Below are 18,760 nucleotides of genomic sequence, written 5' to 3' on the forward strand. Positions count from 1 at the left end.
ACAGTTTGCATGAGAAGCTGTTGATCCTTTGCCATTGTTCTATGGTTTTATCTGGCAATTGTACTGTTAATATAGTTTGGACAGGTTTCAGGAGTTTGGACAGGCTCCTTCACTTCATTGTATTGATGGGTGTCAAACATCCATTAGTCACATGTTCTGTGCTAAAATAGGGACAGTTTACATTCTGGGTAAAGATTTCTGCTCTCCCTCTGTTTCATATAATAAAGGAGCTTATTTAGGAACAGTTTTCCATCTTTTCACTTTCCTCATCATGCATACTGTGAAAACTTGGCACATCCACTAAACCCAAAGATTTTTTCTGAAGGGAAAGGACCATTATTCTTAAGTAAACTCTTACCACTTTGTGAGTTTCATCCCTTGGAAATCATGGCAGCCAGTTTCATTGCACATTTATCATAGTGATCTCCTACCTGCTTGTCATTTTAGCCATTAAAAGGACTCAATTCTGAGAGAGAATAAGATGATTCTTAAATATATAAGAGGGTCAGCACCAAGTAGTGCAGACAGAGGAGTAAAAGCACTAAAGTGCCTGGACACCAACTGATAACAATAGGTAGAAACCAGAGCTTTTGGAGGGCTGGAGTTACTGAAACTGTTTCATGATGTAAGTAGTTGGGACAGATGTCAGCTAATATATGAGTAAAGTTTTGGGAGGCAATCCCTAAAAGGAGAAACATGCTTTTTATACAGCTTTCTAGAGGTCTTCCTCTATATTGCTTACTTCCTTTTGTGTTTCTAGCTATATATTAAATATATATTTTCCTCCCCCATCAGGAACCTAGATCACTTACATCTGTAGGTTCCTGCAACTTAATGCTGAAGCAGTGGAGGACCCAAGAGGCTTTCAGAGCTGCTTTTTGTGTTTCAGTTAGGGTGCTGAACACTGTTTGCCAAGAAACTGAACTAAATGATGTGTCACTCTGTACATTAAAAAAGAGCTATTTGAGCAAATTGGTAAGATCAGAACATATATTTGTAGCAGCTCATGCTTACTTGCAAGTATGAGGAGATTAATGAAGGTCAGTGTGACTGTGAAGAGACATGAGCTAATAACTATTTATTGTTGTCTGCATTAGGGTAAGCTTGTGAACTTCTTTGTTCCACCTCAACCTTTAGAGGGAAATAAAAAGAAAAAACCAAAGGAAATGGAGCCTAAATTAAAGGAAAAAATACAGTATCCCAGTAAGTATTTCTGATGAGTTTTAAAATATGTTTTGCTCTTAGTGTTGTGTTATATTGGCCACTGACTATGAGTTCAAGGCTACTCTTGACTTCTTCAGAATGAAGTTATTCTTTTGCTGAGCTCTGTCATGTAGGATTGCATGCTACAAACAAGTGATCCACAGTTAAAAGTAAAGCTACTAACTCAGAACTCTGCTACAGAGCTCCATGCAACTAGAGATCTTTGTAAAGCGTTTATGCATTTAAATGAAATAAGCTGTCTTTTTTATGCCTCAGTAAGAAAATTGGGTGATTTATTTCTATCGTTATCCAAAGCTGTTTTAGAATCATTGCAAAACAGCAATCTGTAGAGCTGTGTCAAGTAAAAGCTTGTCAAAACTGCTGCCTATCTGCATTTTTTAGATGAACACTATGTTTAGAGTTACCTTAATACGCATTCTGTGAGGTAACTTAATTTTTTGTTTTGATTCTTCGTACAGGCTTACGAGTAATGATATTAGCAGCTGTAAAGGAAATGAATGTGAAGAAAGGAGCATCCATAATTGCAATATTTAAGTACATCAGTTCTATATATAGATACGACACACAGAGAAATAGACGGCTTCTCAAAAGAACTCTAGAAAAACTCATTGCAGAACAGGTGGTAGAACAAGTTAAAGGACATGGTCTGGCTGGGTCCTTCAAGCTTGGGAAGAATTACAAGGAACAGAAGAAGCGAGAAAGAGCCAAAGAGCAGGTAAAACATGCTGCTGTAGTTATTTCAAAGAATGTTGCAAAGGCTGTTCTTTTTTTCTGCCAGTTGCATGCTACTCTCAGCTGTACTGTCTATGTACACAAGCTCAGTGACACTGATTTAGTGGTAAAAATGAAGAAAACTGCAGCAATTGCTTCAACACTTACAAATAAAGAAGCAGAAATCATAAGTAGATAAAATTTGGGGCTAAAATATTAACTACATCTGTCACAAGTCTTCTAAACTAGTGTTACTGGGAGTTGTATTGTTCTTACTGTGAAGTTGTTTTTTAAACGCTGGTAAACATTAGCCAAATCCTCAAACTGGAAATTAATATAAATCCTTAATATCTGTGTACTGATGTGTTTATATGTGCATTAAAAAAAAAGAGTGGGGAGAAAGACATTTGGGTTGGAAGGGACTTTAAAACTCATCTAATTCCAAACCCCTTGCCGTGGGGACACCTTCCACTAGATTACGTTTCTCAAAGCCCCATCCAACCTGGCCTTGAACACTTCCAGGGTTGGGGCCTCATTGGCTCTGGGCAACCTCTTCCAGTGTCTCACCACCTCACAGAGAAGAATTTCTTCCTAATATCTAAACATATTAACTTTCATTAAAAACTATCCCCCCCTTGCCCTGTCACTACGTGCTCTTGTAAATAGTCCATTTAAAGCTTCTCATAGCTTTTGGTCAGGTACTGGAAGGCCATAATTTAGCCTGAAGCCTTCTCTTCTCCAGGCTGAAAAATTCCAACTCTCTTAGCCTTTCCTCACAGGGGAGGTGCTCCAGCCCTCTGATCATCTTCGTGGCCCTGCTCTAGACTTAATCCAACAGTTGCACATCCTCCTTATGTTGGGTGTCTCAAAGCTGGATTGCAGTACTCCAGATGGGGTCTCACAAGAATGAATAGCTAGGCAGGATCCCTCCCTGGCCCTGCTGCCCATGCTGCTTTGGATACCGTCCAGGACATGTTTGTCTTTCTGGGCTGCAAGTGCACATTGCTGCATTGTGTCCAGCCTCTCACCCACCAGTACTCCCAAATCCTTCTCAGCAGGGCTGCTCTCAATCTGTTCATCCAAGCCATGTGCAGCACCTTGCACTTGCTCTTGTTAAACTGCATGAGATTCCCATGGGCCCACTCCTCAAGTTTGTCCAGGTCCCTCTGGACAGCATCCCGTCCTTCAGGTGTGTCAGCTGTATTGCTCAACTTGGTGTCATCTGCAAATTTGCTGAGGATGCACTCAGTCCCTCTGGCTATGTCATTAATGAAGACATTAAGTAGCACTGGTAGCTGTTAAATGTCACTGGACAAGTTAGAATGTAAAGTCTGACATTCTTGGTTAATTTTACTTTGTAGGTAGCAAGGACTTCAGAAAACATTCAGAAGAAGCAATTGACTGATGCTAAAACTCAAACCAAAGAATCAAGAAACAGTGATGAAACATCTGAAAATGTCTTTGAAACTGCTTCACGTGAGAATATCACCATGGAAGAACATGATTACTGTACAACTGGTAAAAATAACAGGAAATCTGAAGCAGATCATGAGAACTCTGTAGAAGAGAAAAATGTTAAGCAAGAAACTGAGGTCCCAAAATCTCCTGATTTTCCTGGCAACCTTCTTGTCTCCAGTGACATGAGCAGTCATCCTGATGTTGATGTTTCTAAAACCACAGCTGTTATCCAGCAGGAAGTCCCAAAGGTCCAGTCCTCACATTCCCAAGAACGTGCTGGCAGTAGCGTACAACATACCAGTTCTGTATTTCCATTTAATACCTCTGAATATCGTTTTGAATGCATCTGTGGTGAGCTTGGATTGGCTGACTACAAAGCTCGTGTGCAGTGCCTGAAATGTTACCTGTGGCAGCATGCAGAATGTGTAAACTACAAAGAGGAGAACCTGAAGAGCAGGCCCTTCTACTGTCCCCATTGCCTTGTGGCAATGAAACCAGTTCCCACAAGAGCGACTCTGATAATTTCTCCAAGTTCTATTTGCCACCAGTGGGTAGATGAGATCAACAGGCATGTAAGATCATCATCTCTTCGAGTTCTGGTAAGATTATAGAGCTTCATATTCTGGAGAGTTATTTTATCAAGGCTTGGGGCTTGTGTCACTCAAAGTTCAGAGGTCTTTGTCCTCTCTGCCAGAGCTCTAGGTTTCTTGCTGCTAGACCAATGCTTTGGCATTATGTGGTGCATTGCTGTCCCAGAAAGACAGTCTGCAATTAGTCCTTTTTCTTTTCTGTTTTAGTTGGTCTCTGGGGGATAAACCAGTGGAGTAGATTGTATAGTGGCTGAAAGCAAATTTTTGTGTGGTTGCAGCAACATGTGGCTTCTGAGAAGGAAGGCTGTTTGAAAGGCTACCAAGGAACTTGAAAAGCCTATGGGTGTTTTGAGTGTTGTCTGACTGTACACGTGCACTTAAGCAATTCTTGAAAGGCTACCAAGGAACTTGAAAAGCCTATGGGTGTTTTGAGTGTTGTCTGACTGTACACGTGCACTTAAGCAATTCTCAGACTGTTGCTCCTCCTTCTGTTCTAGATAAAAAATGTTTCTGTAGGTAAAGCCTGTAGCTTTGCATTTCTGGTTCTCAGGCTTTATAAGAGAAGTCTTTGGCATTGGTGTTTACTGAAAACAGTACTGTTACAACCTGGCTGTTGTGTCTATAACATCTACCAAATTTATTAGGATGTTGCTTATTTGGAGACTATGTATTGTCCTTTTACTTGATTTCTAATAACCCTGTCACTAGAACAAATCTAATTACCCTAATTATACTTAGGGTAATAATCACCATGCAGGTTTTTAGAAAATACTGATATCACAGTATTCAAGAGTCTTTTATTACCAATGCAGCCAAGTTTTTTCCTTCATATTTTTAGCAGTCAGGAGCCTTTGTAATGATCAAGAGCTTTGAAAACCATCAATCACTTGTATTTTGAACAAAGTAGTAGCAGATTGATATAACTTTGTATTCAGAGATATATCTGGTACCTTTGGCTATTACACATAGTTGCCCAACATATAAATGAATTCTAGGCCTCCAGTGCTATTTGTGTGAGTAGTCCAATTAGATTTAATGCAGGAATTAACAAATGTGTAAAACTCACATGGTTTTCTTAGGGCCCAGTCCACGTTTAATACCAGCTTTAAAGAAAATTAGCAGAAATAGATGTACATGGTCACAAGAAAATAGTTTAAATACTGAATGTCAGTACTTTAAACTGTGTGGCATCTTCCATTCTGCAAGATTGTTTTCATTTTCTTTTAACTGTGAGACTTGTTTTCAGTGTGGCTTCAAAATGAAAATTTGGTGTTTTATTTTCTGTTGAGGTAAAATGAAAGTAATGGAGGTGTTTCAAAGAATCAGTTTCCCATGTTAACAATTTTTGCATTGCATGTGAAATGTGTTTTTTACTCTTCAACTGCTTACAACCCATGGGAAATCCTAATGGTTTTATGTAATAGAATGAGAAATTAAAATTTATCAGTAAGTCTTGCTTTGTGACAGATTGTCTTCTTGCTGCTGTGAAAATAATCAAAACGTGGCCAAGTTATAAATCTCCAGAAAATCTATTCATAAGTACTTGAAGAAATCATTAGACTTTGGCAGTTTGTTTCTTCGTGGTTTCTTCAGGGAGCGTGCTCTTTTTGGTTAATTTGTTTCTTTTTTCTTCCCCTTCCAAGCTCCCCTTCTCTCTTTTGTTTCATGTGCAGTGAGCTGAGTTACTCTGTTGTCCCACTCTGGGGCTCAATAGAAAGAAATTATCTGCAGGTGTTTCTTTCAGTTGACAGAAACACTGTTGCCGTATGCACAAACGTAGAGGAAGAATATTACTGGGAGAAAAAGTAGGGTTAAGACTGAAATTAACAGTGAAATCATGTGCTGATCATCAAGGGGTAAAGAGCAGTTATTTTAACTTCTGTACGTTTCTAAAGGGATTTGGCTTAACATTATGAGGGAGATAAGAAAAGTACTTCTGATAATAGAACAAATGTCAGTATGAAGGGTTTCTGCTAGTGCACAGAGACTGTATTTTACCTAGGGTACTTTTTTTCATCTCCTAAATCTCTGTAGGTAAAACTTTACTCAGAGTGCAATTTCTGGTTTTTATATATTTTGATGCATATTTCTGTCTTTGCCTAATTATCCATTAAATTTTAGTGAGTAAAGTTTTTAGAAGAAAGTTAATGATCTACAGCAAAGGAAAGGAGAAGACTGAACATGTAACAGTAATTTGTATAATGTTGTTCCATACAACATTACAGAATACTTAATCTTCAAACAACTGTTTTAACAAATAACTGTTTGTAGAAAATAATGAAGTCCTCTCTCCTTCAAAGGAGGAAATAAATGTTTTGCAAAGTCATAAAAAAATTGACAAATTTTGCATCCATGACTCTATTGTATTTATTACCCGGTTACTTAGATGAATTTCCCACCATACTATTAGATGATCACACATTTTATGAATAGTTTCTTTTTATATGAGCAACACTGCTAAAAGCTTGCACATATTAAGCTGTACTGATATATTAGCATTTTTATCATGCTTACCTCCCTGTTTTGCTCTCGTGCTGCTGCCTGTGAATCCCTGTAGGTGTACCAAGGCGTGAAGAAGCACGGCTTTTTGCAGCCGCACATGCTGGCAGAGCAGGAGGTGGTGATCACCACCTACGACGTGCTGCGCTCCGAGCTCAACTACGTGGACATCCCCCACAGCAACAGCGAGGACGGGCGCCGCTTCCGGAACCAGAAGCGCTACATGGCCATCCCCAGCCCCTTGGTGGCAGTGGAGTGGTGGAGGATCTGCCTCGATGAGGCACAAATGGTTGAATGCACCACTGCAAAGGTAGGACATTCCTGGTCATGCATTCATTTAACTTGAAAAAATAAGAGAGTCTCTTCTTTCCCCCTCTTAATGTTCAGAGTACACTCATGTAGTTTGTCCTTGTCCCTTGTTCTTCAAAAGTGAATTTTCTGTTGGAGATACTTACCATTGAATGGTTCTCCTGTTGGAATTTTGGAAGATTGTGAAGTATATCCAGCTCAAAACATACTTAACATAATCTATACTGACAGTTTAAAGAACTAGGTCATCATGTTGTATATGGTGTTTGATAGTTTTCAACAAGACACTAGCCTTGTTCAGTGATGTGGCTCAGAGGCATAGATGTGTCCTTTGGGTCTAGAAACTAAAATAGTCAGCAGTCTGTCTGCAAACTCAAGGGATACAGTCTGCAGGGGGGATTATTTTAATTAGTCTTTGTTCAGTTTTTTAGCCCAATACAGGAAGACAAAAATGCTACTTACATAATGCCTTACAGGCTTTAATGTTTAGAATTTTTTAAGCATAAAGTTTATTTTGCTATTTGTTTGTCTTCTGTGAGCCCTTAATTGCACTTAATTGCTTGGAAGAGGACATGGCTTTTGTCAGCTTTCAGTTACCTTCTAAAAAGATAAAAAATGTTATATATGTTTTTATAATATATTGCACCAATGCTGCTTCTAGGTCTAAGGGTACATGCTGAAAAGATGTTCAGACTTCTCAGAAATAAGATCCAGGTGTTGTCAGACTGTGTTCCACTCTGTTTTTCCTTTCCTACCATTGGCTCTGTGTCCTTTCATTAGGCTGCTGAGATGGCACTCCGTTTGAGTGGAATCAATCGCTGGTGTGTCAGTGGCACTCCTGTGCAGCGAGGATTAGAAGGTGAGATTTTATGTAGTGGTGTCATCTCAGGGCTTTCCTTATGCTGATAACTAGGTGGGGCTTTGAAGCAATTAAAATGTCTGCTAGCTTTGTTCTGAATTCACTAGGTACTCTAACTTTGTAAGCCATAAACTTTAAGCATAATAATAAAGCCATCAATACATGTATCAATTTACAAATCGAAGAGCTGAAATCTTTTTGTCTCCCTGAGTTAGACAAATACTTTGGGGAGCAGAGAAGCTATGTGTCTAATAGCTGACTCAAGTGTGTTCTTCAGTTTTCACTTAGTGGAGTGGATAAATATTAACCCTTCTTTACAGCAGATAGTCTGCTCTGGTTACAGAATCCTGTGAACTGTCAAATACAGCAAGCAAAGCTGTATTTGCTTTTTGCATAGCTCTGTATGAACTACTGTGGGCATCTGCTGCTATGAATATAAATTCTAAAAATCATACTAAACCTTATGAAACCATCTCCAGTCCTTATGTAAGGACTTAATGACTTGAGATGTGTGGAGTAGGTAGCTGTATGTTAGCAGGTGACATTTATCTTGTCTTTTTTTGTGTTGTGCTCAGTTTCTGTAGACAGGCTTCAGACAGAGATAGAATAAAAGAAAGGGAGCTGACTAACTGCTTTGTCTCCCTGTGTTCTCTGATGGATTTTGGAATATATGGTACACATTGGGGCAATGTGTTTAAAAGTGGATAAATCAGTGTAAGCACTTGTGGACTGTTGTTTGGATACGAAGTTGTAAAAATCGATATTTCAGATTAATTCATAATGGAATTTTGAATTAAATTTATAAATACATGTAATAGTTGCGAGAATACAGCGTTAATAAAGCAAAGCTGCAGAAAGAAATGATTGATTTTAGTGTCGTGATGAGCTCCTTCAAGGCCCTGTGTGTGATTGTGTTGATTTAATACATATCTGAAATATCACACAGTTCATAATACATGTTGACAGACTCTAAGGCAGCCCCATCACTTCAGGGATGAAAACTGCTGACTCATTTCAATCTGTGCCACTGCTGCTGTAATGCGGTGGGATAGGAGCTCTGGGTAAACAATTGCTTCTTGCGCAGAAATGATTCCCTGGATTTTTCTTCTTCTGGTCTATGATATATTTGGTGAATGTCTTGATGTTTTCAGCTGAATACTGAATTATGATAAAGCTAACAGAATAAGGAATGTAGCCACCAGATTTTCAAGAACTAGGAGATATCATCACATATCTCTGTTTCTGCAGTATCCCCATGCAGCATTTAAATGTGTGCTTCTGTGTTTTTCCAGTAAAATTAAGACAGACGTTTAAAGTCAGGACATCCTTAAATTTCATTCCAAAAAGTGACGGGTTTCAGAATTAGGCGGAATTAGCAAGATGTATTCTCTCAATTAGCAAGAAAACAATTGAAGTGTCTTTTATTAATTTCTTATGCATTAGTAGAGAAGTGAAAATTCTTCTGAATTGCAGCCCCTTCTAGGATTGTGGGCAGCAGACAGTTGGTGCACAGCAGGCTCTGGAGTAATGATGCTGAGCAATATTGGTTTAGAAAAACCTGGCAAACCCAGTTAAACATATGCAATCATGTAATTTCTGCCTCTTGTCTCTGCTCTGAATAGACTTAAATTCTTTGCTTTCTTCTGCTAAGCTTGAAATTAGGAAAGTGTCTCACAAACAGCTAAATTCTCTCAAGTTGTGTGGAAAACAAAAACGAGCTGAAGGAGAGAGCGCCCACCTTCCACCACCCAGTCCCCTGCCTCAAATTAAATATTTTGCTGAGGGAATGACTGGAAAACAAGTGCAAAAGATAAAGGCCAGAATGGAGGTGGTTTATGCTTCATAGGCTTTGTATGACCGTTAAATTTTTTTGAGATGTATTGCAAAGTATTAAAACACAAACACTTTCTTTTCTTGGCAGATTTGTATGGATTAGTCCTTTTTCTTGGAGTTGATCCTTACTGGGTCAAGCATTGGTGGGACCAGCTACTATATCGGCCTTATTGCAGGAAAAATCCCCGGCCTCTCTACAGTCTAATTGCAAAGATCATGTGGAGATCAGCAAAGAAGGATGTGCTTGACCAAGTAAATCAAAGTTTTGAGTTTTAGAATTCCTGAACATCATTTATCAATAGTTTTATTTGCAAATTACTTACTTTCTTTTTTTAATTTCAGATTCAAATTCCCCCTCAGACAGAAAATATACACTGGCTTCACTTCTCTCCTGTGGAGAGACACTTCTATCATCGCCAGCACGAGGTGTGCTGCCAGGATGCATTGGCAAAACTCAGGAAGATTTCAGACTGGACTCTTAAGCTTAGCAGCCTAGATAGAAGGACTGTGACTTCTATTCTATACCCTTTGCTACGGCTCAGGCAGGCCTGCTGTCACCCACAAGCTGTTCGGGGAGAGTTCTTGCCGCTACAGAAAAGGTGAATTTCTGTAATTTCTTAAATGGCCTACTTTATCCAAAGCAAAACTCTGATTGTCTCCAGCAGTGCAAGTTCTTGTACAGTCCTCAAATAAGCCTAATTTAAGCTTCTTTAGTTAAATGTGTGATTGTGGCACACCAGGGTAATATGACCTCAGAGGCTGAACAGGCACAGTGGGTTCATTAGTGTAATTGTTGTGTTAAAGAACATAGTACTGAAGGCATTTGATTCTCCAGTGGCATTCTAACCTTACTATGACTAGAGTGTTGCAGGTAACAGATTGAGTATGAAACAAACTAGATTCTTTTTTTGTTTTAAAATAAGCCCACTGCTTTTTTTTTTGTCTTGTACAAAGTTCACATTCATGAATGAGAACAATGGAAGAATTGAATCAACAGTATGGAATAGTTCTTTAGTTCAAAGAAAATGTTAATTTGAGGTTGCAGAATTTGTAAATATAGATCCAAACTTGAAAGCTGTACAAATGCTCTTTCATTTGCATGCCTTCAAGATCATCTTCCCCCATAAGTGCTCTGCAACTACCAGTTTGGTCTCAGCTTTTGTTAGACCAAAAAAACCCCATATTGCCAGTCCTGTTGTGAAATGTAGCTGCTATCTTTTCAGTCAGTTAGAAGGAGTTTGTGAAAGAGCAGGCTGTTTCCATCCCAGCCTCTCAGAGGGACATCTGTGTTTCTTTCTTAAACTACATATAGGGAAGAACTTCCACTTTTAGCGCTGCCAGTGCTATTGCTACTGTTTCCTATTCCATCCATTCTATTCAGTCTCTTTCAATCGTTGTTAGAAGTTTTGTGTCCTACTCCTTGCTCTTTGTTCTACAGGGCACCTGCAGTGCCTGAGCAGCTGAAGCTGACTTTGCTTCTACTTGAACAGAGACCAATAGTTAGCCACTGTGCTGTAGCACTTACTGTGGCAGTCTGCTAATGTGGGAGCAAGGGACTCAAATCAATATTCCCACCCATCATACAAGATTATCTGCATTAAAATGAGCCAGTGTAGTATAAATGAAATATATGTAAACTGAGCAGAGCATGGTGGGAACAGCTTCATCCTGTGTTGATTTTGGTGGAATGGTTGCACAGTGACAGCTGCATAGTAACTGATGGAAAAGCCAGCAATGAAAATTAAATCTTTCTTAAAATCACCTGTCCAGAGAAAAGTCAATTTTCAGCACTGTTTACATACCTTTTTTTTGTGACCCAAACTTGACTACAGCAGTGGACATTCCCAGGATAGAGAGAAGATTTAGTTCCTGTCTTTGGTTATGTATAGGAGAATAATGAAGAAATTCTCTGCTAGGACCTTTGATGAATAACAGAAATTTCCTGCAATAAGAAAGTTGATGCTGGAGCATATAGATAAGAAACATGGGCCTGGATTAAAAACCTGAGTTTGGAGCATATTCTGTTCTATCATAGATGACCTTTTTAGGTAGTGTGTACCCACCTGTGTAGTGAAGGCAGTAAATGAGATCTATTCAGGAAAAAAAAAGCTCTCAAAAGAGATTTTTCTAGGTTTTCCTAATTAGCTTGAGTAAAAACCACTTCTGTTTGCCATAGTTGGTAGTCTCAGGCTGTGTATCTAATTGCATGTTTTATATGTACATCCTTCTGCTGTAACAATTTTTGTTGGAACTCCTGATGGTTTTGAAAATAAAAGGTAAGTAGCAATGGTGGAAGTATCAGCATATGTTATGTGTATTTAGTATTTCCTTTGCAGAATTCAGTAATTATGAATAGTGATTGTATTGATTTAAAGCTGATTCTGGTGTAACACTGTACTATAAAACCAAGAATCAGTTTCTGCAACTGGAATAATGTTGCAAGGAAGGTAAAATAAAGGCCTAGGGAAGGGCATCCTTCCAGCATAATTGGAGCCCAGTCTGTGCAAGAGTTCAGTACTCTGTTCCACGGTGCTGAACATCAAATAGTGAGTGCTTCTCCTGAAGGTGAATGAGGCTGAGGAGCAGGGTTTCAGTGGAGGGGAGTGGTGTCTGGTGTAACAGCAGCAATTGGTATTTGGAGCAGCCTCAGGTCATCTCTTGTAGGCTGTTGCTATTGTTTACTCTCCTGTCTCTTCATACCAGTCCTCTGATTCTTTAACCTGTGGCTTTACTCCGAGGTACCCTTCAAGCTTCCTTCTTGCATCCTCCTCATTTCTGTTCCCACTTCACTCTTTTCATTTCTGGTATTTTTATGTGAAGCTAATTCTCTTCTGGTAAAATTCCTGTCATAATCTGCAGATATGACAAATGTAGAAAAGGAAGTTTAGAATGATTTTTGCTAGTCTTCTCTGTTCTCATTTCACACATTTTCTTCTTTATATTGACACTTCATGTGTTTTGTGTTTAGATTGGTAGCAGAGGGTAGAAGTGTGGTCTGTCATAGCTGTTTTCATCTGAACAGCTTTTGACAAAATGAGGTCTATGTTGCTTGTTTGCAGTTCACCGCTAACAAAAGGAGAACAATATTTTTCCCCATGAAGGATTATTTTATCAAGTTCAAATTTTCTTCTTGCTCCTTTTTTCTTGGTGTTCCAGGAGATGACAACCTCTGGACACATTCAAGTTAGGGTAAAGCTCTAGCAGGAAGAAAATCTGACAGCTAGAGGTTTTTTAATAAGTCAAGAAATCTCAAAAAAAACCATGGATGCATGTAATGATCTGCTATGCTGCTCAGCATGATCCCCTTACTTTTCTATACTGTGATTTTGTTTCTAATTCAAGCCATTTGGTCTCCTTTTCAGCACCATGACCATGGAGGAACTGTTGGCCTCTCTGCAAAAGAAGTGTCGAACAGAGTGTGAGGAAGCTCACCGGCAGCTGGTGTGTGCTCTCAATGGCTTAGCTGGTATCCATATCATTAAAGGTAAGACCAAAGGGCTGTAGCATATCCTCTACTCCTTTCAGTACAGGAGTAAAGGATATGCTCCATCTCTGTGTACTGGGAAGTTAAAAGAAGTCATACTTGTGTCGTTGTACTTAACCTGCTTTTGTTTATCAGTACTGCTTTCTGGGCTTCCCTTTTGCCCCCAGCCATGCTGACTGCTAAGATTCCTTTTGCTGCTCCTGCTAGACAGCTCTGTTAATATTGATTTTGTCTAAATTACGAGGCAAAAAAGCTTTGAAAGAGAAACAAAAATAATTATATGAATCTTGAGCGTCCCACAAAATAAATTAAAATTTCTCCATTATGAATGTGTAAAAATGCCACTTTTCCAAGTTCTTCTAAAGTTGACAGGCTGTTTGAATTTTTCCAGCTCATGTCCAAGTCTTCCTTCAAAGAGAACAGGCAAACTGCCTTTCTCTTACTTGCCTCACAGAAGGACTATATTCAGATTCTTTAATCTGTAGTTAGTGGGTTTGAAATACTTTGTTACAATTGCAGCATGGAGATAAGTGCTTCTGATACAGTTAAATGCTTAAAAAGAGTTACATACAGATGTAATGCTTCTAAAATGGACTAGTAGCAAAAATTATGTTTGGCCTATTTTGAAAAACAGATTGATAAAAATTTCACCTGTTGAGAAACAAAAGCAGGACAAAAGAGGCAGAATTCTGGTCTGTAACTCCTCCCCCAGTATTACCCTTACACTCAGTCTTCTTTATCAGGAAGGAGGAAGCACACCTTACATAAAAGTGAGGCCATGAATTTAATCTTAGGATAATTGAAAATCTATAGGTCTATTATTAGTCCAAATTTATTGCTACAGGCAAAGAAAAGAGTAACAATCACACTTACTTGTTTCTACTTGTCCTGCTTTTCTGCTTACCTTTCTACTTAAGCTCATCTGGACCCTGAGGTCAATGGTTTGGTAGATGTGGTGGCAGTGCAATTGCCAGTTGTCACTACCTTCATCAGTAGGAATAAGATGTTTGTGTTGATGGTTTCTTCCTCACACAAGAGTCCAGTGAGGGTCATTTTTATGTTTGCTAGCATGTTTGCATCTTTCTCTTTCTTCATTGGTCTGCAGCTCCATGAAAACACTGAATTTAGTGGACATGATGCCTTTTATGAATGTTACATACTCTTTCTTTGTTCTCTTTGTTGCCCCTAAAACCAGTTTTGTCCAGCTCTAAGTCTGCATTTCTTTGACTGTGGGTGAGTTGTTTATAGCCATGGCTTTCTTATTCACTGCCAAGCCTGTGCACCATCTCTTAGCATCCCATGGCTGTACTCTACACTGCATCCTATATCTTTACTTGTCAATAGCCTCTGCTATTTTTACTAGGCCTATTTCCCTACACTACATCATTGTGGTAGTTGTAAATATCTCATTCTACATGGAATAACTGCTTGTTACTGCTGTCTATAGAAAGCTGTGTTTGTACCACACAAAGATAAACAAAAGTTTAAAAATATACTAAAAATTTGCCATAGACACGTAGTGAATTACAGAAATTGCTATCACAGCTAAGCCAAGTAAAAGGTTCAGGCAGGGAAGGAAAAATTCAGGGGAGGCCTGACAAGCTTCAAACTAGCAAATTCAGCACATAACTTTTGGCTGTTTCTGGTAATTGCCATCCTGTATGGTGGGACTACACCCTTACAAACGCAACTCTTTCAATGTAAGAAGCAACAAATCTTGTTGCCATAAAATTGTTATACTTCCATATAGATAGGATGATGGTTTTTATTTTACTCTCTTATCTGTCTTTATGCATTTCTTTTCTCTCTGCTTCTCCATGTTTTAAGAGTCTCTAAGAGTATTACTGGCTAAGTAAATTTCCATCAGTTGAGAAAAGCAAATTAAGATGGATTTATTTTTTCACTGCTTTTCCATACACAACTTCAATTTTGTATTTCTTTTTAATTGATATCAGCTATTTTCTGAGGAGTGATTGTGATGCTGGCAGCTTACATCAGTAGTTATGCTTCCTGCATGTACCTAATCATTTCTGCATTTCTGAAGTATGACACAACTTTGATGGCTTTCACTGGGAGAGTGAATAATGCATTTACAGTGCAAATTTAGCAATGCATCACTGCAGTGAGTTGTGGATGATTTTTTTAAGTGCAACATGATATTTTTTTTGATTTATGCAACCATGAATACATATTTTAAGAGGTTTACAGATCTTACCGTGACAAAAGATATTCAATTTGAAAACTGTGTAAGTCTTTGTAGAATATCATATTCTATTTTTTACCAATGTTTTGGGGGGAGGAATGATTAGGAAAGAATTGCTTGAAGACAGGCATTTAATATAGAGACTCTCTGAGAACATCTTAGTATGTTACAAGTAATGTAACACTTGTAAGGTCGTAGCTGTTTGTATATTTAAAATCCAACACAATGTGTCTGTGTTTTTGCTACTCTTTTTTAATTCAGAAGAATATGCATTGGCTGCGGAGCTGTACAGAGAAGTACTGAGATCATCCGAAGAGCACAAAGAAAAGCTCAAAACAGATTCCTTGCAAGTGAGTGAGCATTGAAATGTAAAGAAGCATAGTTAAGAACTGGAATACTTTAAAATACTTTAATTTAACAGGTCAGTCTTTTCTTCATCCCAGTGGTATGCTGAATTACTCTTTCAGCCTGCTGTAATGATAACAATCTTTGATAACAATCTTTGATCATAATCTTCAGATAGGAATCTGTCCCATGACCTTCATGTTTCCTTTTTTTTTTTTTGACCAAAAAAAAAAAAAGCTACTGTGTTTATAAAAATCTGCTTGTGAGTTTTCTTGATGTCCCTGAAGCAGTGTATGATCTCCACCTGCTGTTCTGCACTACAGTTAACAAGCTGAATTCCTATTCTGGTGCATGTGACTGTGACTGCTCACATTAAGTGTTATATCCTGCAATTACAGAATGCAGAGTTTGTACTGAGAGTGATATTAATGTGCCAAATTATAGAGAATAATAAAATACTTGCACTGCAGAAGATAAGAGGGCATCAAAACATGGAAAAGAATTGCAGTGCCTTTTCTCTTTGGGCATTTGACTTTTGAATACTATTTAAAAATATGTATATATTTTCCTGGTAGAAAAGTCATGGTTCTCTAAGTAACATATTTACAGTTCTTCAAGAACTATCAGTTATTAATTGACCAAAATTTTCTTCAGCGTAATAAGAGATTTAAAATGTTAGTGATACATAGATAAGTGATCAGTTGTCTGTTTCTTTACTTGCTTCTATGAGCAAATTATTGTTTGATTGTGTTGCATTTGGTCACCTGATGCCTCTGCTGTGCTTCTTCGATTCTTCTTTTTCCTTTGTGACTTCCTGGTGGCTTTTTTGGCCTATCATAGAGGTGTTAGCCTAAACTTGTTAAGCTGCACATAGGTTATTAATTAAATTGCTCTACTGGATTGTACAGTCCAGTTAATTTTTTCCCCCTAGAAATATATGCTGATTAATGATGCCTTAGTGTACTAAAATTTTGCTTCTGTTAAGTCTTCTCAATTGTGTAGGATTAGCTCTTTGGGATAAAGGCAAATCACTACTGGCCAGTCCTCTTGAGTGACTGAAATAGTAATAGGGCAGAGGTGAAGAGAATCCAGGATGTGAGAAGGGCACAAGTTTATGATAGTGGAGGTTATTACTATGAGTTTGTGGGAGCTGTGCAGGAAGCATAATATTTTTGGTCTGGTTTGAGAAACAAAGAGTGAAGCCAGAGAAGAGGAACAGAGTTTCCTTATATTAATAATCAAATTTATTTTCCCTAAAAGTCTACCTAAAGGTCATGTGTTTTTCAATATCTTTTATTTCAGAGAAATGAAAAATATGTAAAATGATTATAGCTCTTGGTATCTAGTCTTTTCCTTACACTTTATTTTGCTTTAGATAGGCTAAATGAATACTCAGAATATTCCAAAAGACACCAAAGAAAGTCCCCTGAGATAATTTGTTTTTCATAATAGTCAAGGGCTGTTTTAATTAGGAGGGTGAATATGGCATAGGATCTGATGACCTGGTGTCACACTTGCCTGCTGATTTGCTTTTGAGATGTTAAAGAAGGTCTGTTTAATATTTAATTTCCTATCATTTCCTATCTCAGTAAAATGTGGAAAGGAATCTTTCTTTTCTTTATAAGATGCTTCCAGATTAGCAGAGAAAGCAAAACTGATTTTAAATTCATGCTAATTTCTTGCTGTAAGCTTTCATTGCTCTTCAGGTCTTTCCTGTCATGGATGTTCCAATGGATTTTTTCATGATTGCTCTTGACTTTGTGTATATTTTAGAGACTTCATTCTACACATAATTTGATGGAATTGTTGGCAAAGCACCCAGGAATTCCCCCAACTTTGCGTGACAGCCGACTTGCAGAAGAGGTAAACATCTTTTGTTTTTGCATGAATATGTAGAGCACGTTTTTATTTTTTGTACCCTCAGCATTTTCCCTAACAAAAGAAACAATTCTTTTCCTTTCAAAAGAAATAGCTTTTTTGAGTTAACTACATACATAAGCCTTTCTTGTTATTTTATAAGTTTTATATTATGAGTATATTTTATTAGTAAGTTCAATTGTCCTGTTCTCAGACTGTTCTGGGGTCTTTTTATTGTTTGCTTCTTCAACACAGATAAGTAGAAATACTGAGTTATATTCCAGTTCCCTTTTGTAATACATTGTATTCCTATTGTGTTGTTTTGGCTTACCCAAAAGCAAAGTTGCACAGTTAGCGTCTTTACAGTGATTTGTCTTCTCATGTGTTTTTTGTGGCTTACTAATAAATGCTGGATTCTAGAGGAAAAAAAAAATATTGCTAAATATTGCTTACAAATGAGGATGGGTAGCACATAGATAGGTGACCACTTAAAAGTACTATGGTAGTTGGGGAGTTTTTATGTTTGCAGTATTCCTCACAGGTATGATTTGTGCATAGTTTAATCTCTTATTTCCACACAGGCAGAACAACTCCGACAGCATTATATGAGTAAATCCAACGCAGAAGTTGCAGAAGCCCATCAGGCCTTACAGCCAGTTCTTCAAACCATTCGGGAACTTCAGAGAAAGGCAGGTACCTCTTAAAGTTTTGTCTCTGACTTTTGGCATTTTTAAAGAATATTTTTTTCATCTTTTTGTCCATAACTCTAGCTGTTTATCTTCTTTCACCTGTTAAAATTACACGGTCACTTCAGTGTTGCTCTCTTAATTTCATGAGGACCTTTGCTTTTTCTGCTTAAATGATCTCTTATCTCCTTTTGAGAGAGATGGAAGAAACTTTGAGATCACAGTATCTCTGTGTGACTGTTCTGTATAGATAGCCTTGATGAATCTGATTCTACTGAAGGAATATAAATGTGTGGAGAATGTAGACAGTTGCTTAGTCATGTTTCTACATGTCAGCTGAAGATGGGATATTTTTAAATGAAACTCTCATCCTCCACTTTTCATGGAATTAGCCAGTCTGTGTTAGACTGTGGCCTAAAGATCAGTATATGCCTCTGTTGCAATGAGTAGATTGGTTTTCTGTTGTAAGTTCAAGGATAAATCTCTTGTTTTTCATACAGATACATTCAGGTTCTCCTTGGTGGTTGGATGTCATCCAGACAGCAATACAGTATGCCATCGATGAGGAGCTTGTTCAACGTGTGCAAAATGAAATTACCTGCAACTACAAACAGGAGACAAGTAAACTCTCCATGGCAGAGAAGTAAGAGAATAGCTGAATTAGGCCGTTTGTTAAATACAGATAAATCTACTCAGGTCTTC

At 38.0% G+C, this 18,760-nt stretch overlaps 1 protein-coding gene across 1 annotated transcript in view; it reads left to right on the plus strand.

Annotated features, from left to right (window-relative positions):
• Positions 1–18,760, plus strand: part of SHPRH (SNF2 histone linker PHD RING helicase) — a 48,481-nt gene that overhangs the window by 11,254 nt on the left and 18,467 nt on the right. The window contains exons 7-18 of the mRNA XM_058020354.1: positions 1,098–1,203; positions 1,683–1,939; positions 3,297–3,992; positions 6,541–6,792; positions 7,572–7,650; positions 9,572–9,735; positions 9,826–10,082; positions 12,846–12,967; positions 15,432–15,520; positions 17,289–17,378; positions 17,954–18,061; positions 18,559–18,701. Of these exons, the coding sequence (XP_057876337.1) occupies positions 1,098–1,203; positions 1,683–1,939; positions 3,297–3,992; positions 6,541–6,792; positions 7,572–7,650; positions 9,572–9,735; positions 9,826–10,082; positions 12,846–12,967; positions 15,432–15,520; positions 17,289–17,378; positions 17,954–18,061; positions 18,559–18,701 (2,363 nt within the window). The remainder of the gene's footprint in view (positions 1–1,097; positions 1,204–1,682; positions 1,940–3,296; positions 3,993–6,540; positions 6,793–7,571; positions 7,651–9,571; positions 9,736–9,825; positions 10,083–12,845; positions 12,968–15,431; positions 15,521–17,288; positions 17,379–17,953; positions 18,062–18,558; positions 18,702–18,760) is intronic.

This window comes from Melospiza georgiana, chromosome 3, assembly GCF_028018845.1.
Source record: "Melospiza georgiana isolate bMelGeo1 chromosome 3, bMelGeo1.pri, whole genome shotgun sequence".
NCBI classification, from domain to species: Eukaryota; Metazoa; Chordata; class Aves; order Passeriformes; family Passerellidae; genus Melospiza; species Melospiza georgiana.